Source organism: Pteropus medius, unplaced genomic scaffold, assembly GCF_902729225.1.
Source record: "Pteropus medius unplaced genomic scaffold, Ma_sr-lr_union100, whole genome shotgun sequence".
NCBI classification, from domain to species: domain Eukaryota; kingdom Metazoa; phylum Chordata; class Mammalia; order Chiroptera; family Pteropodidae; genus Pteropus; species Pteropus medius.
This window is the reverse complement of record NW_024345481.1, coordinates 1,464,848-1,487,812: the sequence shown is the minus strand read 5'-3', so window position 1 is coordinate 1,487,812 and position 22,965 is coordinate 1,464,848. Positions and strand designations below refer to the sequence as shown.

General features: G+C 42.3%; 1 protein-coding gene and 1 non-coding gene across 7 annotated transcripts in view; one reads left to right on the top strand and one right to left on the bottom strand.

Annotated features, from left to right (window-relative positions):
- The window catches only part of TIAM2 (TIAM Rac1 associated GEF 2), a 200,736-nt gene that overhangs the window by 56,956 nt on the left and 120,815 nt on the right, over positions 1–22,965 (bottom strand). For 4 of the 6 annotated variants that reach the window (XM_039873856.1, XM_039873857.1, XM_039873858.1 and 1 more), the window contains 5 exons: positions 15,634–15,795; positions 14,090–14,194; positions 13,825–13,903; positions 11,616–11,708; positions 10,768–11,031 (listed from right to left, as the gene is read on the bottom strand). In XM_039873856.1, coding sequence (XP_039729790.1) covers positions 10,768–11,031; positions 11,616–11,708; positions 13,825–13,903; positions 14,090–14,194; positions 15,634–15,795 — 703 coding nt within the window. Of the gene's footprint in view, positions 1–10,767; positions 11,032–11,615; positions 11,709–13,824; positions 13,904–14,089; positions 14,195–15,633; positions 15,796–22,401; positions 22,474–22,965 lie in introns of those variants that run through there. The other 2 variants (XM_039873862.1, XM_039873861.1) reach the window with 2 other exon arrangements.
- Positions 2,107–2,225, top strand: LOC120611487 (5S ribosomal RNA). Its single transcript, XR_005655216.1, has one exon. It is a non-coding gene; the product is annotated as a 5S ribosomal RNA (ribosomal RNA).

Here is a 22,965-nt window from a genome sequence, read left to right as displayed (position 1 = left end):
CCCTCACACCTACACTTGGTCTCTAAGCAAGTCCTAGAGACCTGTAGGTTCCACCTCCACCGAGGGCAAAGCCAGCATCGCCCTTGGCGGGGTCACCGCACGAGCCTCTGCCCCCTCCTTGGCCTCCTGTTCTCAGCGGCCAGTGATGCTTTAAAAATCCTGATCGGCTCACGTCACTTCTCTACTCAAATCCGTGGGATGTTCCTTGTTACCCTCAGTATAAACGTCAGACTTTGAACTGGACGATGAAGTGCTCCCAGCTCAGGCCTCACGTGACCTCCCCGGTCTCTGCACAACTGCCCGCTGCATCGCCCCTCCCCGGGCACATCGGACTATGCGCCGAGCGTTCACCTTGGAGACTGTTCCCTCCACCTAGAAAGCTTTGCTCCAGACATCCGTATGGCCCCGTCCCTCACCTTCAAGTTTTTGTTCCAATGTCTCCATCTTACAGATGACCATTGGCTGCCCCATCTATAGCTGCACCCTGCCCCCCTCAACCTCTAGCCCTCCCGTCCCCTTCTAGCAGACTCTATAATTCACTGATTCACTATGTTTACCGCTCACTATATTTCCATGCACTAAAATGCAAGCTCCATGTGGGCAAGGATTTTTTACCTTGTGTTCACTGTGTCCCCAGCACTCCCATAATGATGCGTGACAAGGCAGGCCGTCACTAAATATTTGTTCAATGACTAAACAAAAGGGAAATGAAACAGAAAACAATATTTTCTGTTTCCCAGCTTGGGCCTCAGGACACTCTTCACGAATAATGGGTAGAAAACTGCAGGTCTCATTGCAGGAAGAAGAAGAAAATTAAGTACAGTAGTTCATTGCCCAACTCCAAGGGAAAAAGGTTTCTCAAAGTCCAACTGTTTGCACCAGAGTCAACCTCCTAAATAAAGCCATGTTTCCTTCTTAGCCGTGGGGTTATTTTCTGCTCTTTGAACAAACCACATTTTAGATACAGCATACGTATTAACACCTTGTTGAAAATTAAAGTTAATGTTGGAAATGGAAGCTCTGAGAATTTCTTTCATTCATCTGTTCATACATTCAAGCTAATATTTCTTGAGTGGCTCTACTTACGTCTGGTGACTCACTGGTGATAAAATGCAGGTAAGAGCGCTGCTGTGCTGAGGGAGGACACCCCTACACACTGCAGAGGAAAATGCAGGACTGCCACCACAGGGCCACCCACCCCTCAACCTCATTTGAGCCTGGCCGACGCCGCCACCACGTCTCAATCGGACCATCAGTAGCTTCGAAGATGTCCCCAACACCACGCCCCTGTGTATCCTCATCACCAGGCTTCTCCGCCTGGCGCACAAGACCCTTTGGGACTTGACCCCTGCTTACCTGTCCAGTCTCATCTTTCTCTCCTCCCTATTTGCACCTGACCCTCCAACAACCCTGTCTTACTCATACACCTCCCCACAGCAAGACTCCCCATACACATACACACACGCACACACACACACACAGCTTCTCTGTGCCTAGAATACGCTCCGCTTTCTTCGGGGTTTAACACAAGTGAGACCATCCCTCCAAAGTGGCCTTGAGGACCTGCAACCTGAGCCTTCTGCTCCTGTTGGACTGCCGCTCCTTATGTGTGCTATGACAACCCTGCAGAAAATATCGTCTGTAGACTCCTGGGGCCGCCGAGATCCTTTCTAAAGGGACTGCAAGTTCAAAGTTATTTTTATAATTGTGCTAAGTGTCATTCGTCTGTTTCTCTCTGAGTACATTTGCACTGATGGCGCGAGGCCACGCTGGGAGATCTGCCGGTGTCGCAGCACGCATCGAGACAGTGGCACCCAGTGTACCAGTCATGATGGGTTCTCTGTCACCACATGCCTTCATCGAGAACCGTGCCAGGTTCACTTAAGAACGTCCTCAATGAAGCAGGAAACATGATTGATTTCACTAAATCTCAACTCTTAGAAACATGTTCAGGAAGCACCGACACAGATCCTCTGCGAGGGTTGTTTTCAAGGACAAGCGCTTCTGCGCTTCCGCTGCAATGTGAACTAGCTATGTTTTTCACAAAACAATTGTTATTCGAGAAAACAACTGACAGGAAATATTTTCTTCAAAATGAACAAAGCAGTCTACGGCCATACCACCCTGAACAAGCCTGATCCCGTCTGATCTCGGAAGCTAAGCAGGGTCGGGCCTGGTTAGTACTTGGATAAGAGACCACCTAGGAAGACCAGGTGCTGTAGGCATAAAAAATAAAAAAAGGGATTGTAAGCTGACAAGGTCCTTGCAATCTGCGAGGTCAACCAAGGGTTGCCTCGCCTAAAATAAATGAATAAATGAATGAATGAATAAACAAACAAATAAACAAGCAAGCAAACAAACAAACAAATAAATAAATAAAATAAACAAAGCGAGCCTGTCATTTCCAAGGGTGGGGGGAAGCTGACAGTATTTGTAGATATAATTCAAACTTTCCAGCAAAAATTTGAATCTTGGAAAACTTATTTCCACCACCGTGAGCTGGACAACTTCCCAATACTTCGACATTTTGTCAATGATATTAATGAATATGATTTTTAATGATGCATAATGAAATGTCCATATTAGGAAGAGCCGCATAACTTAGTGACCTAATATTTTCCAAATAACCACTGCATGTTACAAAATAATACAAGAGTAGTGGATCAATGCAAAGATAGGCGAATGGTTTTTTTTTTTTTAATGGATTTCAACATAACCAAGAAAAGCCCATCAACAATGTTTCAGATTCCACATCCCAACTCACCTTGAAGGAATTACCACTTGTTGAGTTTTGGTGTAATATTCAAAAAGAAGAGCCACAGTTATTCGAAAGGACTATTAAAATATTCCTCCCTTTTACAACTACATATCCACATGAGGCTGGATTTTCTTCAAATGACTTCCACCGAAATATGCATTACAAAGATTAAATGTAGAAGCTGATATAAAAATCCAGTTGTTCTCTATTAAGGCACACACTACAGAGATATGCAAGAAAATATAAAACGATACTATTCTTCTCACTGACTTTTTAGTTTGCAGAACTAGCTCATTAAAAATATGCTTACTGTGCTGATATCAAACGGATTCATTATTGTCCCTTTAAAAAACATTTTGTCAAAATTTCTCAAATTTCTCATACAGTAAATATAACCGACATAACTAAAGTTTTCTGGGGCGCCTGGTAATTTTTAACAGGTACGGACCTGGAGACCAACAGGTTTAGAAACTGCGGAACTAGATCAGTTGTGATGGTGACTGTGACTGCTGCCGGTCCAAACGCCCGCCCCTCCCCACGCCAGCGCCTGGAGATGGGGACTGTGGATTTTCATTTCTGCATCTCCGCCGTCACATAAACATACGCGTCATCTTACACTTCCGGGGTGGAGGCGGCAGAAGACTGAAATGGCTCGGCAGGGCTGCACTCCACCTGGAGGCCCGAAGGGAGAATCTTCTAAAGGCCACCTGCTTTCCTTGGCTCAGGGGCCCGCATCACTCCAACCTCTGCTTCCATCGTCACCTCTCCCGATTCTGACTCTCCTGCCCCCGCTTATTGAGACCCTTGTGATTACACTGCGCCCACCCAGACAATCCAGCACAGCCTCCCCATCTCAAGACCCTCAGCTTCACCGTATCTTTAAAGATCCTTCTGCCATATTCACAGGTTCTGGGGTTTAGGCTGTAGACACTCGTGGAGGAAGGGCCAGTATTCTGCCTACCTCAGCCATGTACTAAGATGATGCAGTAAAAATAAAGCAGAAAAATACTCCACCACTTTCTCCAACACTGAAGAGTCTCCAGACCAGGATGAGAAAGAGACAGAACAGCAATGACCTCTGGACGAGAAACTGGGTGGCTAAGGACAGGGTGAGAGAAATTCCTCTGTTTTATTTATTTAACAAACAATTATGTGGCCTTGACTATGTCCCGGGAAGATTATCTGATTAATCCTATAAAAATCCTAGACTTTTTGACCATTGCAAAAACCAAGCACAGAGAGCTCAAGTGACTTGCTCAACGAAGATCACACAGCTAATAAGTGAATGAACCTGGAGCTAGGATTTGAACCCAGGTTGTCTGCTTAGTGTCCATGCTCCTAATTATATCGCTTTGAGGAATGTATGTATCACTGTTTAACCTTTTATACCGCTAATTTATGTACCATGCACATGTATTATCAACTCCCAAAATTAAAGATAGAGTCTCAATATAGCTGTCTCAAGAAGTGACAGTTGACACGGAGATACCGCACTTGGTCTATCCTGATGGTCTCAATTCCCTCCTAGGGAGGAAGAAGTCAGGAATGTCATTCATTTTTAAGCCCATTACAAAAGGGGAACAAAAATGGGGACTCAGACAAGCATCATTTGGCGATCAGTATTCATAATATCCACAGGCATAGCCAGATCCTCTCCCCCTTTTATGTAACAGGCTATAAAGTTCCTTTTTCCATCAGCTAACACAGCTTCACAGACCTACTACTTGGGAGAACTGGCTCGCTTTGTACACACAGGTGAGTATATTTGACCCAGTCATCTCAAACTCTCAGGTGGCTATTAAAAGTGACATATCCAATAGAAATTTCAGCGTGGTTTTTCAGAGAAATTCTGTAAGTTCTTACCTGAAAGATGTGTTTGCATTTAACATAGGAGAGCTAATTCAGGACTATTTTGTACTCTAAGTGCTGGCAAACTTGACCAGCTTCTCCCTCGGCTCCTACATTATCCTCTTTGCTACAGGGTGTCTCCTTACCTGTCCCCACCACAGCCAGCAGGGCCTGCTGCCCCTAAAGGTGACCTGTGAGGACCAAGCCGTTAAAGGATATGGCTTCGAGATGCTGAGGAGCACTTAGGTTTCACAGGGCACCTGCAATAATTCGTTCGTTCCTCCAAAACATTTATCTGAGTGTTTATTTTACATCGGACTTCTGGTCATGAAAAATAACGATGCTTTACGTCCAAAAGGAATGATGCTACAGTAGTAGAATAAAAGGGCTGACATGCAACGTGACAATATCTATCTGGAAGCATCTCAAGTCACACCTCAGTGGTCCCAAAGTGACCAAATCCTCTGTATTTGATGTAAGGCAGGGGAAAATCATGCAATACTCGCTACTTTTTTTTTTTCCAGATACATGCCATGATATTTTATAAATTCCTAAAAGTCAGGATATATTTATTAACTTATTTATTAATTTATTCTACAGTCTGTCCCCAGCAAATTTTCCAGCTGTATTTCCCATTTTACCTTCACGCATAAGCCAGGTGACCTCTACTTCCAGCCGCTGTGTCCCAGGTTGTGCCCCCTGCCCCCCACCTCTACCACACACCTTCTGTTCTATAAGCTGTCCACCTGCAGCTCAGATCAAATGCTCTTGACCTGACTTTTCTCTTCCAGAAACCTCTCTCTGATCTCACACCTCTCTTCTGGGCAAAGTTTAGTTTTTAAACAATGACCTATTACTTACAAGTGTTTTACTTTTCCCACTCAGCTATAAGCCTCTTGAGGGTAGAACATAATGTCTAATCCCCTTTATGTACCAGCGACATTTAACGAAATGCTATTGTTTATTTCGTTAAATAAACAAGTGAATACATGAATGACTGAGAATGAGAAAAAGGGAACCAATTTCCCGAATGACACTAAGTTTTATAAGGGAACTGAGATCCCAGCACCTCAATTCCCTCCACTGCTAACAGAAAGCCACATGCTCACATCCACGGATGAGACTGAAAACTACATTCAGCACCATTATAAGAAACGAGTAATTCTGAGACCAAAGATCCCTGTGTTCAGATAAAATGAGTATTTCCCAATCACATTTTTTTAAAAAACTGTTTAAATGCAGCAACCACCATTAGCAACTTTAATATGTTTTTACATCTAAGAATTTGGGGTGTCAGTCCGACAGACTCCGGAATGGTAGATTTACACACAAACAGAGCTTTCTCTGAGCTAAATGCCGTTAGTCATCCTAACCCCAGCTATGAAGGCAAAATGCCCTCACTCTCATAAACAGGAAATAAGTGGGTTTGCCACATCAGAGCTGGCTCTGTAACTCTTCTCCCTGGTGAGAAGGTGTATCATGGACACATACTTTCCCGGGGGGCGGGGAGTAGGGGGCGCGATTCGTTCCAAAGAGCAAATTTGCATCTAAGTGGCTTCTGGTAGTTTGAGATGCCGCACTACTCATACATCAATTTAAAAAGAGAGTGACTCAAAAGTGATGAGGGATTAAAAAAAGAACCTCAGCCTGCAATTACCTTCATCATCGGGTAAGCATTTGCTGGGTTGATAGTGTCTAAGTGAGAGCAGGGACGTAGGTCTTTTCTATTTTGTCTCCTGTGAAATAAACCCCCAATCCTAACGACGCAGTCTTAATAGCTGTTTATAGATGGAAACTACGTTAATGGCACAACAAGTTCAGTGCTCCCAGCAAGACTTAGTTCAGGAACCCCATGCCCGATGAAAAGCTTTGGGAATTTTTCAAAAGATGGCATACACTAGAAAAGGGATTTTCCTACTTAAATCACCAAAACAGCGTTAATGGGAGCTCAGAGTAAACAGGGCTGGCGCTTCCGATCCCTTCAATGCTTGCCTTGTTGGCTTAAAAATAACACCCGCCTCTTTGGGGAATTCCAGTGGCAAAATTAAATCTCTCTATAAAAAGTCTTTACAGATGATATTTCCGACCAAGTCAAACACAGCCCATGGACATTTCCTCTCTCTACAGTGGATGCTGGGACAGAAATTCAAACCCTTAAAGGTAAGAATCAAATGGTCATTCATTTCTAGGGAAACACAGGAATTTAATAGAGCAAAGCCAGTGACTGCCGGAAGTTCTTCGCTCCTCAGTGCACTCGATTTGCCAGATGGGACAGTGTCTCCTGAGGAACGAATGAGGTCGGCTAACAAGTCAACTGGCTGTATTCTAAGACACTTAGGACAGTGGTGCAGGTTCGGGGCATATAACTCCTAATGCAAAGACTGACAACACACAAGCACAATAGCTACCATTTACCGACAATTTTACACATTATCTCATTTAATCCTCAAAATCTTGGCACAGAAGGGTTCAGAAACGGTAGGTCCTTTGCTCAGGTTCAGCCCCACCTTGAGACTAACCGCCACAGGGGCAGTGTGACGAATGCTGTTAACAGAGCCTGCAATACCCTAGCCCTCCTGAAGGAGGCTCTCTGACAGCAGGCCCCAGGGATGGGCATGTGCACAAGCTCATCAGGTAAGTCATACACTCCACAAAATATGAAGACCATTGTCCTAAACGTTACATATGTTGATGAGTCTCTAATCCCAGTAGAATGCTTCTTTTCTAGAAAAGCACAGAACCTGAACAGCAACCCTGGCTCCTTGGGACTTGCCACTGTGGCCAAGATTTCTTCCAGTCAAACATATAAATAATGAGAGTGTTGTTTTGGTCACACCTAATTAAGAGACTAAAGCTAGCAAATACTAATTTCTGGACACCTGACCAAGCCAAAAATAGACCATAGCCTTGAATTCCATGTAGCTTATTCCCAGGGCCTTACACATTTTAAGCATCCAGTAGGGGGGACAGTAAATAGTCCACTTAGTCAAGATAACACCCAAAATGACTGCTTAGGGCTTCTTCTTCCTCTGTATAAAAAATAGGGCTTCTCTTCCAGAGAGTCAACTGTTTGGTTTTCATTAATAGGCAGAGGATTGGCCTCTCTGGAAAACAAAATGGGAAAGCCTTCCTTCTTTTCAAGTACAATCGGCCCTCCCCATCCCTGGGTTCCCCATGGCCGGATTCAACCAACTACAGATTGAAAACACGGGGGAAAAAAGTTACGTCGTTGCTGACATAGACTGTGTAGTTAGGCCTATGAGGGCTGCGTCTGTACTGAACGTGTACAGACCTTTTCTTATCATTATTCCCTAAATGATACAGTGTAACGACTGTTTACATAGCATTTACAGTGTACCGGGTATTACCACCAGTTATCTAGAGATGAGTTAAAGGATGCGGGAGGATGTGTGTAGGTAATATGCAAATACTATGCCATTTGATGTAAGTGACTTGAGCATCCTTGGACTTCGGTTTCCAAAAGGGTCCTGGAACCAATCCCCCACGTATACAGCTGTCCCAGCATGCCTTCTGGTGCTGCCCAGGGAACCTGAAATCTAGGGAGAGGCAGACTCTGAAATGACCCCTCTTGAGTATAACTCAAAGTGATATGAAAAATTGTTTTTCAAACTCATTTAAATTATTTTATTTAATTTTTATCTTTTTTTTTTTAAGCAAGAAATGAGATTGCTGTTTTCTAATTCATCACCAAAGCAAATCGAAGTCGTTTTTAATGAAGCGTCAGGCCGTACAGGAGAGGGAGGAGGGGAATCAGAGTTTCAAAATTCCTGCCACGTAAGGAGCAGTGATGACGTGGATCCCCTCAAACCTGCCAGCGACCCATGAGGGTGAGTGCGGGAGCCTCATCTGGGTGAGAAACTGAGGCTTGGTGTCTTTCTCTGGGCTCCCCAGAAGCAGAGTCGGAGCCTAGGATGTGGGTGTGGTTTATGTGGCAGGTGACCCCAAGAAGCCCAAGAGAAGGAGGAGGGAAGGTGAGGGAATGTGTGAAACCTGCCAAGTGCAAAGGGGGCTCAATCCCACGGTGCCGTCTGAAGAACTGTGTCTCCACAGGAGACATGGAAGCCCACGCCTGCCTGGCCGAGGGCTGCCCCCAAGGTCACATGTCCTGGAAAGGTCAGGCTAGGACTCGGACCCAGGTCTGACCCAAAGCCTGAGTGTTTGTCACCACACCACCCCGTCTCTTCATTTCCACAAACACGGGGTTCCCATACAATCGTGATATCACGCACACATGACACTCATCCTCATTTCTCTCTCTTCTCTTTCAATCTCTCACCTACCTACCCCTTATTTTCTCTTCCACTAATCTTAAAAGTGGACGGACTTCCTTCTGAACTGTTCACTCACGGGCATTTAACTTCCCTCGTCAGTTATGCAACTGCTTCAAAAAGAAAATAAGTAAATTCCACATTTGCAAAGTGTTTGGGGAAGCCATCCACAAGCACATTACTATGGGACAGTAAAGGGGCCAGACGGTAACAGCCAGGCGCTCCCTGGAGAGGGGAGAGAATGATTCACCCCACAGAGCGCAGAGCACGCAGGCTCCCTAGGAACTCCCAGAGTGGTCAGTGGCTCCCTCCTGGCTGACAGGAAGCAGCTTCCAGGGAAGGACCAGCAGAGGTGGGCACCACAGTTGCAGAGGGACCCGCAGGAAGAGCAGCTGTGGACAAGCAGTGCCACGCTCCGGCGAGGCCACCTGCACACACAGACGTGGCCCCCTTAAGTTATAAAAGCTGACACTGTCAGAACGGCTCCCTGGGATGAGTCGTGTCATAGCTGTCTAACACATCCGGGACCTCCTCTTTATTCTGCTTCCTTGCAAAAAAAAAAGTGGTAAACAAGCTTAGCTGACCTGCTTGATTCTTACTATCCAAAAAAAGGTAAATTTGCTCTCTTTGCTGCTTTCTATAGAAATTCATCCCAGCAAGTACCAAAGTGTAATTACTCCACAGTGATTTCTCACTGTGATAAAATACATAGAGATATAACGGGCAGGAATGGATCCCACAAGGACAATGAGCCCAGTGAGGGGACATAGGTGTGTGTTATGGGCAACACTCAGGCCTACGACGCAGCCCGGGGTAGCTGAATGATGGCCCTCGTAGAACCAAGCAACTAATTAGTTCCATCGTCATTTTTGCTTTACAACATCCACTTTTACATGCCAATAGTCAATTTCACGGTATTTTAAATTGGAGAGAAGAGGAAGAAGCATTATGTACCATACGGAATCACAAATCTTACAATCTGATTTTTTTAATTCCAAAAATGACCTCATAAACTCGCTTTATAATTAAATCTATCCTGACAACTCCCCTTTTGTGTGATTCATTCATTTTGGGTAATCATGCAGAGATTCCAATTGGAAATCCACTATCATTGTAATTAAGTATAAAAATTACTTTGTGAGCTTGCAGGATGAAGACCCTGTGCTCCATCTCCTACCGGGGCTTCACCAGCTTCCTCTAGGGGCACAGAGAGAAACTGCAGGTTTTCAGTATTAGCTGGAGTCCCTTATTTACTTCACTGCAAAGTCTGAAATATGGATGAGTGATAAGCTCAGAAATTCAAACCTTCGAATGATTTCCTCACATGGAAATTTTACCTTTAGAAAAATAAATTGGCAAACATACGATTTTTCATTTTGGGGCCTTTACAAAATGTTAAAATTCATGACCTACAGTAAAAGCTTGCAGTTTACTGAGAAAGTATTTCGCAAAAGAGGTAAAGAATTGAATTGCATCAACTATTCTAAGGCTCAATAGAATACTGCAAAATGTTTTTGTCTTTGACTCAACTGAATAGAAAATCAACTCTGGCACTTATGTTGGCTTTCATCTACCTTTAATCACAAAGCAAGTACAATACTAAACATCATGGATGATTTTTAAAAGATTCTGCAATTTCAAAGAATGTGTTCATTATACGAAATTATTTTCTATTTTCATGAAAGTGCTTTAATTACTCAAATGCATGGAATTTTGATCAAGTCTCCTTGGTTGGCATCTGTGTTTTCCTAATAAATGAAAAAAAAATGCTTTGAATAGCTTAAATAACCTAAGTTTGCTAGCAAAACAATAACCTACAAATTTTAGCTGTTGATACCAGCAGTTAAGAAAGAAAGAAAGAACAAAGCTTACCATTTGCTGTATTCTTTTTAAAGTTATCCAGGAATTCCTCCAGAAGTTGGGACTGGTTAGGAGGAGGAAGCAGACTCTTCTGGTCCCTTGAGAACAGGTCACTATCTGACCAGGAAGTACACAGGGTTCCCTTTGTGTCAGGTGGCCGGGCAATCAGAGTGAGCCCAACACTCTTCTCAGAAAACAGGGCCTCCATCTGCTTAAGGTCAAGATCAGACACAGCTTCCCCATTTAAGGTCATGATTTCGTTGCCCTTTCTCAGCCCTAGAATGAGGAAGGGGAAACAGAGGAGGAAAAGAGAGAAAGAGATCACTGAGAGAAACATTGCAAGATGAAAGCAGGCTGCCAAACTCAGACCATGTACTCTTAGGGGCTGTTCTGTCACTATCTTTGAAGAAAAGTGCCAACACGTATTTAGATGCCACTGATAACAAAACAAATTTCAGCTCCCTTTAGGATTAGAAAGAACAGCCTGAAAGGGAAACAATTCGAGAGCCACTCGAGCGAATTGTCCTTCTATGTATCTGATGTAAAAGTCCTGGGAAATTCCATCTCTTTTATCTGTCTGTCTGTCTGTCTGCCTGTCTGGCTCTCACACTCTCGTCTCTATCCACCCGTATAATATGCACGCATGCTCTCTCTGCGTACGGACAACTCAAACCACACACACACCAACATTCTCTATGTTTATGCATATGTACTGTCAATTAAACTATTAAGTTTACTTTCTTTAACATTCTAGGAGAAACCGTTTTCTGACAAAACGGTAAGAAGAAAATTTCGCTAGCCAGACCGCATTCCACAGATTTGAATCAAGAGAGAAAACAGGCACCCCGGGCCACACGGACCTTCCCCGTACGCCAAGCCATGAGGGAGAACATCGCTGACAAATATGCGGCTGAGATGCTGGTGCCCATCCACCTGTGCTGTCACTGCAAAGCCTAGGAGTAAAAACAAAAGGGAAACACAATTCTAAATTCGGCACATGAATTTCTTCAACTTCATCTGCAGTATTTTCTGAAACATCTAGTCCCATAAGTACAGTACGTTGAGAAAGTCTAAGTTACAATGATTTCGAAAGCACAAATATCTAGCAGGATCAGAAAAAGAGGAACGTGTAAGGACGAAAGGTTTGAGAAATATGAGTGCACGACCTTAGTCAAAAATTGTGACCGTATACCGGTATTCACAGCAGCATCATTCACGATAGCCAAAAGGCAGAAGCAACCCAACTGTCCATCCACAGATGAATGCGTAAATAAATCCATACAGTGGAACATTATTCACTCTTGAAAACGGAAGGAAATTCTGAGGCATGCTACAGCCTGGATAAACCTTGAGGACATTTTTATGCTCTGTGCAATAAGCCAGTCACAAAAGAACAAATACTGTAGGAGTCCACTTAGCGGAGGTACTTAGAGTGGCCAAATTCACAGAGACAGAAAGTGGAATGGGGGCCGCCAGGGGTGGGGTACGGGGAGGACAAACAGGAGGGATGTTTGATGGGTACAGAACTGCAGTTTTGCGAGATAGAAACAATCCTGGAGGTGGGTGGTGGTGATGATTATGCAACAATGTGAATGCACTTAATGCCACTGAACTGTCATTTTTAATCAGTCGCATAAATGCTTACGATGGCAAACTTTATGTTATGTGTATTTTGCCACAATTTACATTTTTCTGAATTTTTTTTTAAAAAGTCAAGACCAAAAAATACTCGCAATTATTGAAATAAAAGTCAGTTCGACAAAATCAACATTTGTTAAGAAGCAACTCCATTTGGGGCTGGGCATTTCAAGAAGGTAGAAAAATACTTGGATAGACATAGTGCTTGCCCTAAATACGACTACACATCCACCCAGCCTAGGTGACACTTCCCTCTTCTAAATGCATCTCCCTGACTTGGAGAGTGCCAACCTCTCTGACTCCACAGGCGGGAGGGAGCACAGGCTCCAGGCTCCATGTGGTGGTCAGGTAACACTGGAAGTCCTTTGCCTTAGGAAGAGTGGCATATCCCGACCCGCCCCATTTCCTCACTGCCTCAGGCAGAGCCTGGGAGATTGCAGTCAGCAGAAAGTACCTTTGCAACTATGTTCATTCAGTCCTTCAGTCATACAAGGACAAAGAAGATTGGCAAAGAGCCACCACGGAAAGTAGAGTGATGTGAAGGCCAACAGAAGCACAGACAAAATGTTAAGAGAGCTTTAAAGGCAAACTCAGCATCTGGGTCAAAACAGATCCCGAAAATTAAGAAACAAAGAACAAATCGTAAAAAGGAAATTTTAACATAATAAACAATGGGTAGAACTTGATCAGCTTGAGTCATTTGAAGAAACATAATTATGTTAATATATTTAACGCGATAAGAAATAGTCTTTCTAAGGAGATATTCATTGATTATTATCTATTTACGGAGTTCCTATGGTAAAAGACAGAATAAGAGACAGAAATAAACTTTAAGACATATGCACAGTCTACGAAGAAGTCAAAGACAAGTTTAAATACAAATAGAAACGCAAGAATTAAATATGACGAAGTGATTTGAGTGGTACTGACCCTTAACTGCTAAACTGAAGCTAAAGCAATCAGATAGGCGGCTCCAAGAAAGTTTGACCTTCAGTTAAGTTCTCGAAGGACAGGTCTAATTTACACAATCGGGGAGGAGGAATGCGGGGAAGGGAGAGCAGCGAAGGGTAGCACTCCAGGTGGGTGAAAATAAGCTCAGAGCAACGACACTGAGATGAAAAGAACTGTCAGATGAATCATGAGTTCTCAGCTTAGAATACCACCCGGCACACAGTAAATTCACTGTGCCGTTATTATCGCCATCATCTCAAATTTCTCATCGACTTTGATTTTTATTCCTTCTAATAACTTTGACATCTTTCCTGATATTAACGCATAACTTTGTTAATATAAATAAATAAAAATGAAGCAAGAATAATGAAGTTCAGAAACTACTGTCATCATTTCTGAAAACGACAACGTAAAGAAAAAAAACTAGGGCCAGGACCGTGGCAAACTAGTGAGGCTAGATAAGGGGGTCTCTGGGCTCACCGAAGTCAGACACGCCCCCAGTCTTCGTGAGCTGCACATCATACACATTTAGCGGAAAGACTTCTATTTCATCATAAACCTACAAAAGGTAAAAACCACAAAATCAGAGGGTTTGAGGCCATGATCTCTTGGAAATTTATTTTGAATGTTTCCAAACTAGATGTCGAATTTAAACAGAATTTTTCTCCCCAAATTACATAATTTTGAAAGTAAGAGGCCGCGGATGTGGTTCAGATTTCTGTTTCTAAGGCTACCGCACACTTGCCTGTTCCTGCATGTATTCATATGGTGCGGGAATACAGTACTCAGTGTTTTCATCTACTGATTTTCGAAGCTGTAGGCCATAGTGGCTGGGTTCCAACTGCCTCATCTATAAGGGAAAAGACAGTTATTTAGAGTCTAAATATTCTTTCTAGATTCATCCTCGTTCATTGAAAATCAAAGTGGAAATATCTAAGAAATACCATATATAAGGTGCTGAATTTACACCCACATGAGAGCTCAAACTTAAATGTGCAAAAATAGGAAAGAAGGGAAAAATCATTACTTTAAAGACGGTTTTCTCTAAATGATACTGCTTATCACTAAAAGCAAGAGATGTATTTTGAAGAAGTTATGGCAGTATATATCTAATAGAATATATCTTACCATCTCGGCAAACTCTATCTCTTTATACATTGGTTGTACCTAACTTTAAGTTGTTTCCTACTCCTGAAGTAGAGAAATTTGTGAAATGTTAACGATCTCATATTCCACAGACTTCAGAATAAGGAATTTCCTACTTGAAAACCTTTTTGAAAGGAAAATGTGTACACAACTCATACACTTGCATGTGTATGTATGCTCTGTCTTTCTCTCTCTGATTTTCAACAGTGAGAGATTATCTCAGATCTGTGCTCTACCTGGGTCTAACTGACCCACTACTTCTGACATGCTCTATCACTCAGAAAATATATCAATAACTGATATCATTGCTATAAAATGATATCATTGGCTGTTTACTCATAAAATCCTTACATAATAGAGTAAAAGGGAATTAAACTGTTAAGAACATAAGCTACGAATATAAATGTCTGGTATACTGAGGCTTAAATCGACGTGACGAAGGAAGACTAAATTAAAGATTACCCATGTCTACTAAGTGCACATAGTAAAGAGTTACCAAACTCTACATGTCTTTTTTACCATTTCATATATTTGCATTTTCTCTGAAAATGTAAACATACTTAAGCTCTACTGCGCCATCTGGTGGTCAAAAACACATCTGATCTGATACTTCTGCGTCTATTTCATCCATTTCAGGGGGCTCTCTTATTAAGTCTTAATAAAGACTTAAGCTACCTATTCAGAAATAAAACCCAACTTGAATAATGAATAAAATATCTCATCGACTCCGTAACACCGCTATGAATGGTGTCAAGTTACTTGCTTCATCTAGAGAAACTCGGTAAAACAATTTAGGATTAAATCAAACCAACATTTAAAAGTTTGTACCAACTTCTGCTACGGCACCATCTCTTAGTAACTTAAAAAACCACCACCTTCATAATTACTCTAGCTATAAAGGCATATATGTAATTTCAATAAAATAGCTCGGGTTCTTCACAAAAGGTAGGGATATGACCTAACAACTCATACTTCTAAAAGATGAAGAAGAAGAATGCTAATTAACAAACATGTTAATATAAGTTAATGTTTCCTACTGCAGAAAGTGAGGTCTTAAATGCCACACAGATTTAGAAGGCACAGGAGGGCAACACTGATGATTATTTTTCTGCAGAAGCAGATTTCTGCAGCAAAACCCATTACCTTGCATGCCAAAGTCAAAATATCTTCTACTCTGTGCTCTGGCTTGATCGTAACAGACACTTCTTGATTATCCTGAAAATGAACATAAGTCTGGACTTCCCACGTGCTGTCTCGGGGAACACCATCGACGGCTGAACCGTACATATGCAGAAGATCATCAACCTGTTTTCAGATTCAAAAAAGAAAAAAGAAAGCAGATAAACTTGATTTAAAAATGAGAGAAATTACTCATCGAGTGCCCCTTCATTTATGGCATGTTTTACAGTCAGCCCTTTCACATGCCTCACACCTCAGACTTCTCACGACCCCTGGGGCAGACAAGCCCCATTCTTTTACCCACGTGCAACTGAAGCCCAGTGCAGCTGACTGGGAGTCCATTAACTCCTTGCTCTGTGTTCCAGCCACTAATGCCATTTTGCCTCTTAGCTCAAGTTAGAACACCGCAGTCAATGCATGGACTGGTGGGTATCCAGTCTCACTGCTCCAGAGGTGCAGGCTGATAAGGCCACTGTGAAATCCGCACCTCAGCCACCACCTCGGTGACTTTCAGATCCACCCTCATCCATGGCTACTGACGCCTGCCTGCGTCCTAACCCTGAACTGTATTTAATCCAAGCACATTTTTCTTCTCTGTTATTCCTACTTGTTTCTAAAAGTCAACCCCTAAACCTGGCGATTTTTTTTTTCTATCCTTCAGCTATTTCACATCTAAATATTCTTTTTTAGAAATTGTCCCAAAACATGAGCCTTTTCCAAAAAAGCTGAGTTTCCTAAACTTCATCATCACAGTAATTCAATGACCTCATGCTGATATATACTTCTATAACTTACAAACAAAAATAGTTAACATTTGTTAAGCAACTCAGTAATGTTTTCCTCTGGCTAGGCTCTTCCATGAGTCTGGTAGTAAATATTTGAGGATTTGAAATTAAATAACCTGATGCTCAAGTCACAAACTCTACCACTTACTGGTAAGGAGAGACCTAGAATGGGACATTTACTTTGCTGGGCCTTGTGCCCCATTCCGTGAAAGCAGATAATATTAATATAATCACTTAAGATTATTAGTACAAATTTTTGTGAGCAAAGGAGAGATGTGAAAACGCCTTACACAGCAGAAACTGTTACATACAGATTCAACACTACACAGTATTATGTCATTGATGAGTGATTTTACTTTCGATTCTATGCATTTAAAAAAAAAAAGGTAAAAGATCTTTCTATGTCGGATTTAAAAACCAGAGTAGATGCTAAAGAAATTAAAAAAACAAAACAAAACAAAACAAAACAGGTTTAGGCAAAGCAAGGGAAGACCCATCTTTCTTTGTTGTCATTTTTAAATGAGGTGCTCATCTTTGAAGTAACATTTCTGGATTTGTCAAGGGTCTGCCACTTTCTGTACATTTTCCTGGACAGCTGGTCACAGCCCAGGATAAGCAGGAACCTCGTGTGCCAAAACTAAAGAGAAGAGACAGAGGGGCAAATGCCTGGAGCCAAGGACACAGGGAACCAGCATGACGCCATTCTCTGCTGAAGGCCGTATCTCACCGAGTCACATTTTCTTCTCTGGTTCAGCCTCCCCGGTACTTCATCTGGGCCATACTTTCAACCAGGTGAGGCATCAACAGGCAGGTACTGCCTTAAAGGTGCAGACCCCATCTCTCAAACCACGCTTGCTCAGAATCGAACGAAAACCCAGCAGAGGTCACTGTGGAGTAAGAAACCACACACCAAAACAGGCGAGGAAGAAATCAAACAATCCCGATTTCCCGCTGCAAAGCAGTTTAATTCCACACTAGCAGAACAGGAAAAACGTGACAGGACAGGTGGGGGAGGGACATGAGAAATGCCACAGCTACCCCTCCCTACCTGCCCTCCTGCTCCCATTCCTTGCTGGGAACAGGAGGGAGACTATTACGCAGGGCCAAACGGAATAGGTTTTTGACATGCTGTCAGTTCTCAACCCTCTAACTAACATGTGAGAAAAAGGAAGCTCAGAAAATTCTAGAACCTTGCCCAAACTCACACAGGGAGCTGTGAGTGTGGTACCGTGGGGATCTGAACCCCGGAAACCTGGCTTGAGTCTGTACTCACCACCACTATACTCTATAGAAATATATCCGCCTGGTAGTTGCCTCCACCCTACCTCCCCTCCCCACCCCGCGCCCTCAAAAGATGCAACCTAACTTTTCCTGATTCCTGTTATTCTGCGACACACATGTGTCCTAGTTGAACAAAATGGCTCACCTGACATTCTCCACAAAGGAGCGAACCCCATCTTTGCCTCCAGACCCTCATTCAGTTCAGCTTCCCATGCCGGCTTTACCTTCCCCACAAGCTTCGGTGCTGAGCACCCGTTTACACCCTTCAGCCTCGTTTCAAAGGCCACCCCCCCCATCTTTATGCCGGCAACCTCTCTGAGGAATCGCTCCTGCGTCTCCCCTTGATTTAAGATGGAGCGAATGACAGAAGAGAAGATGCCTATCGAAGCCAAGGCCAAGGATGATTCAGACCCTCACAAGAGATCCCGCGATGAAAATATCTATGTAAGTTGTTTCTGGGCATCAGACAGACAAGCACACACTCCCAGAAGTGTATGAAGTAACAGAAACGCAAAACGCGATGAAAATATCTATTGTAACCTATTGTAAGTTGTTTCTGGGCATCAGACAGACAAGCACACACTCCCAGAAGTGTATGAAGTAACAGAAACGCAAAACCTGGTGATTCCAAGGAAGCATCAAGAATGTGGGATTAATTAACTTGAACTAGAAAAAGAAAAGGCTACTTCCTGGTCAGCTTTGCCCAATTATACAGAAAATGGGACTGAATCCCTTGCGGGTCAATGCTCCACAATGAAAATTGATTTTTTTTTTTTCAATAAGCCAGATGAAATATTCCCCTACCTTGTTTTTCATAAAAAGAAAAGAAGACCTTGAAAATAAGCACAACAAACTCGGCCATCTGGAGACCTCTCTTCCCGGCTAACTTTCAAAGGTGCTACGTTAAACAAATCTTTAAGTCCGTGGTTGGCTACCTCTAAGATTGCTGCAAACCCAGCCTGCCTCCCACTGCACCTGTCTCTCCCCCTGAAAATCAGTTTCCCATTAGCCCATTCTAGGTGTCCGGTTCCTGGAGAAGAGAAATGGAAATGGTAAAAATGTAATGTGTAATCTGGGTCCCATCCCAGCCCTGTTGGGATGGGTAAAAAATGTCCTTTGGCTTCAGTTTCTTTACCTTTAAAGATGACTAAGAAACACCAGCCTCACAGGAAGGCTGGAGACTGGTGTGAGGAATGGCATTTCAAGGTACATAAACCATAAAGAGCCATAAGAAGGTTAAAAAAAAAAAAACTTTTTCGATTCAGTCTGGATGGTGGCATTATATTGTAGTCGGCTTAACCACCGTGATTTAATCGTCTATAAAGATCCATGAAGACCTGCATGAGAATCACCCCTTGTTTAAAAACCCGGGGGACTGTGGTGGCAACTGACGCTCAGATCACCGTGCGGTCTGGATCCGGCCATCCACGAAACGGGAGCGTCATCACTGACCGGCAGCTCTGGCTTTTGCAGACTAACCAGTTAAGGTTTACAAATCACGTTAGCCTCCTGGCACGGCCACTTCCACAGAAGCATTTATTATTATTATTACCTTAATGGTCTTGGAGGCACATGTCAAATTACTTCTGCTCCGAGCGCTTCCAGGAGAGAAAATTGAAACTCTGTGTGTTCTCACAGCAGATGCTCCCGGATCAAATGGCTTGTAATTACTACTTGGATCACTGAAGGGAAGTGAGTAGTGAAATCACAGTCTGGCTGTCACAAATGGGCCCGCACCACCATGTTGCTGATAAAGGCAAAGTCTATTAGCAAGTGAGATGAGGAGAAAACAAAGGACTCAGTGCTCCGGGTTTTCTTAACAAGAAAATGTCAGAGAGGAGAAAGTGTTTATTTCCTTCTTGGGCTGATGCCTAAACATCAGTTGATACCAAAGGAGAGCAATGACCTGGTGTGTGTGTGACTGTCTGTCAGTCTGTCTGTCTTCGTAGGTAGGTTATCTAGGGTTCCAAACCAATATTCTATTTAAACGAACTACTGCTACAGTCAAAAGTGCTTTTCATTCATATTTTCCATTTTAAAAACCAACGTTAGCGTTTTTTTCCCCCACTTTGGAGCTAATGACTAATGCGACAATACTTCATTCACTTGCTGCCACAGAACGTTGGGACACCCCAAACCAATTTTCCAGGAGAGAGAGCCAAGGCCCAGGGGCTCCAGTTTCTGCTATGAAGCTTCTGGAGTAGCTGCCTGTTCTGAGCCTCCGTCCAGAATTTGTTGTCAATCTCCATAACAAATACCTCCCTTCAAATCCTGACTGAGACTCATTATTACTCATCAATAAGCACCTATGAAAAGCTTTCCTTTTGGGCTAGCCAAAGCGTCCTCTGAAAAAATGCTCAAATAAGACTGGCTTTATTCCAATCCTAACAGATTTTAAATTGGGGTGACTCACTGTTGAACTGTTACATGATGCACCAATTAGAGTGGAATATTTTTAAATGCCTGTGACCCCCCCATCCCCCGCACCCCAATGCTCAGGAATGACTGCCTTTCTGTGTTACACTAATAGAGATAATATACTGACGGTATATAAATGGTTTGTGAAAGTTATAAATATTCCCCAAGAATAATTAGCAGAGGAAAACCAGTGAAATGTAATATTAATTATTCAACCAGCTACCAGGCAAAATTTTAAGTCTCAGAGATAGAAAAAACAAATGCCCTCAATTCTATCTGCAACTCAATTTAAAACTAGTTATCTGAGTCCTGCAGTACAGAAATGATAAACATACCATTAAAACAGCCCTATAAGTCAAAGGAATTTCTTTAGTTTCCCAGAGCAGAAGCAATGCTTAAAATAACTAGAGATAATTGTTTAAATAACTATGCTTTAAAAAACAGACGCAATAATATTTTCCTCTCATCCGTTATAGTACCAATGGGACTGGTCGATTAAATCACAAGAAGAGCTTTTGGTAATTTGAGCCCAACTTAAATAATTAATTCTAACTATTAATGGCTATTTTAGCAAAATTCATTTTCAAAGTCCAACCTAAGTCCTGTTAATAGAAAGTGCTTTGATGATATAATTTCTTAACGTTCAAAGAATTTTAAATTGTTGTTTAATGTTGGAAGAGATAAAATCTTAAAATTATGGGATTTTATTGCAGATTAAACAGTGTTTCTCAAACATTAAAGAACTACATCTAATATAGACAGCTGATAGGCAAATTGACTAAGCAAGACCATATCCTTAGCAGTATGCTAAGGATTGAGAATATATACACAATCGTAAGATCTATATAAACTATACCGAGCAAAGGTCCTGATTACAAGCTTGCCTGGGAGACACGATATAGATACTTGTCGGAATGACTGCCAGAGAAAAGTAGTATAAAGAACCAAGCAAATAACAGTGACACCATCTTTTTAGAAAATCAAGTAAAATTCCAGGAGGACAGTGTGATTTGATCTGGATTTTGAGAGTATACAGAATAAAGTCTGCCATTTTAATGCTATGATTTGTAAATAGGAAGATCTGGCTATGGCTTCCCTTTGCTCCCTTGGTTGTCCAGATTTAGCCAAAGGAGAGAAAAAGAACAGACGAGAACAATGCCAGCGACACGGCCTGCTGGCACAAATCCCTGCATCACATAAGCTGCCCCTCAGCCCCTGACTCTGAGGGTGGGTGGGAAAGGGACTGGGTTTTGAGCGGAGGTTTTCTACCCCAGTTCAGGACATCTCAGCTGCCACCTGGGAGCAGTTTCAACAGTAACCACGGCACACTGAGCAGCTTGCGGCCCATGGTCGGGGCCAGACTCACGTGAAGGCAGACTAGGTGGCTGTCTATATTGTCTATTTTAGGATAACCAGAAAGTCCCCCACTCAAAGTCCGTAGGACATGTCACACTGTCTAACGCACTCCATCATTCCTCAGTTTTTTCAAACTAAATTCCCAATTCACTGAATTATACCAATTAATTTATTATAAATACTGCCTGCTTCTGTAAAAGCATATTAAGCTTATCCAAGCCTATTAAAATCAGGTTTCAACCTCCATAAATAGTTTAGAGGTTTGTTGGACATAAAATCCAAGATAAAATGATTTGGCAAGGAAGGTAGGGTAACCAATCAGTAACACGAAACATAGCTTCGCGGGTAAGGTGTAGCTTTGAAAAAAGACACAAAGAAGCAGCATAAACTCATCCAGATAATCTTCACCTTACTCCAGAATTCCATTCCTCAGAAATAGATCTGACAATGTGTTTGGTCAGAAGCGATTCTGGTGACCGAAGGGGACCCTGTACTCAGCTCTACCGAAGACACCTGGAGATCCGAAGGCTGCTAAGTTGACAGCATGGATCTGTGTGATGACCCCTGACAACCCTAAGAGGAAAACACAATTTTGAATTCACTAAACTCTCAAATAAGGGTAAGTACTGCTGAGGAATAGGGAAGAATAAATGAAAGCTGCTATTTTGACTTCAGTCATGCTGCTTTTAAGACGGAGTTATCAAGAGTTTAGATACCTTCAAAAATACTTGGCATTCCTAGAAATCTCTTATTTACCTGCCAGGGGCCACGTTAATTCTAAATTTATTTTCGACAGATTCATATAAAGTTTCTGAACTAGCACTGCCCGCTTAACTCAGCTTCTGGGTCATAGGCGTGAAACAGGATGGCTGCCATCTATGGCAATGTTTACCTTGCTGGAGTTATTGGGGTTTTGAGGTAGCTGAGTTCCAGAAAATCCATGGCTGCCACTTGAATCAAATATCTGATAGACGGGCTGAAAACAGACCAATGAAATAGCTCTGCGAAGTTCATTTGGCAGGCTACCCTCTTCGGTACTGAAAAGTTTAAGTTCTATAACATTTTATAAGGTTTTCATATCACAATTTGTACTATTTACTACTCTACCACATTTAAAGTTTTAACTTTAAAGAAAAAGTTGCTTTTTTTTTCTTTCCCATATGGTTCCATATTTTACTGTTCTACTATGTCATTCTCTAAGTCATCTTGGATCTTCCCGATGTCACTTTTAACAAGAAGTGCGATTTCTAAAGATATGGAACAGAGCTCAAAGCTGAGTTGGCAAAGCTACTAAAATCAAGCTTATAACTATATATTAAATGTCCATGTAATAAATTTTGAGAAGAAATAGTTAAATATTAAAAGTGGTTGTGTTTTGGTAGAGAAACTAGGAGTAATTTCCTGTGTTTTTTTTCTAATTTTTATCTTCTAGATTTTGTAGCAGAATAATAAACAT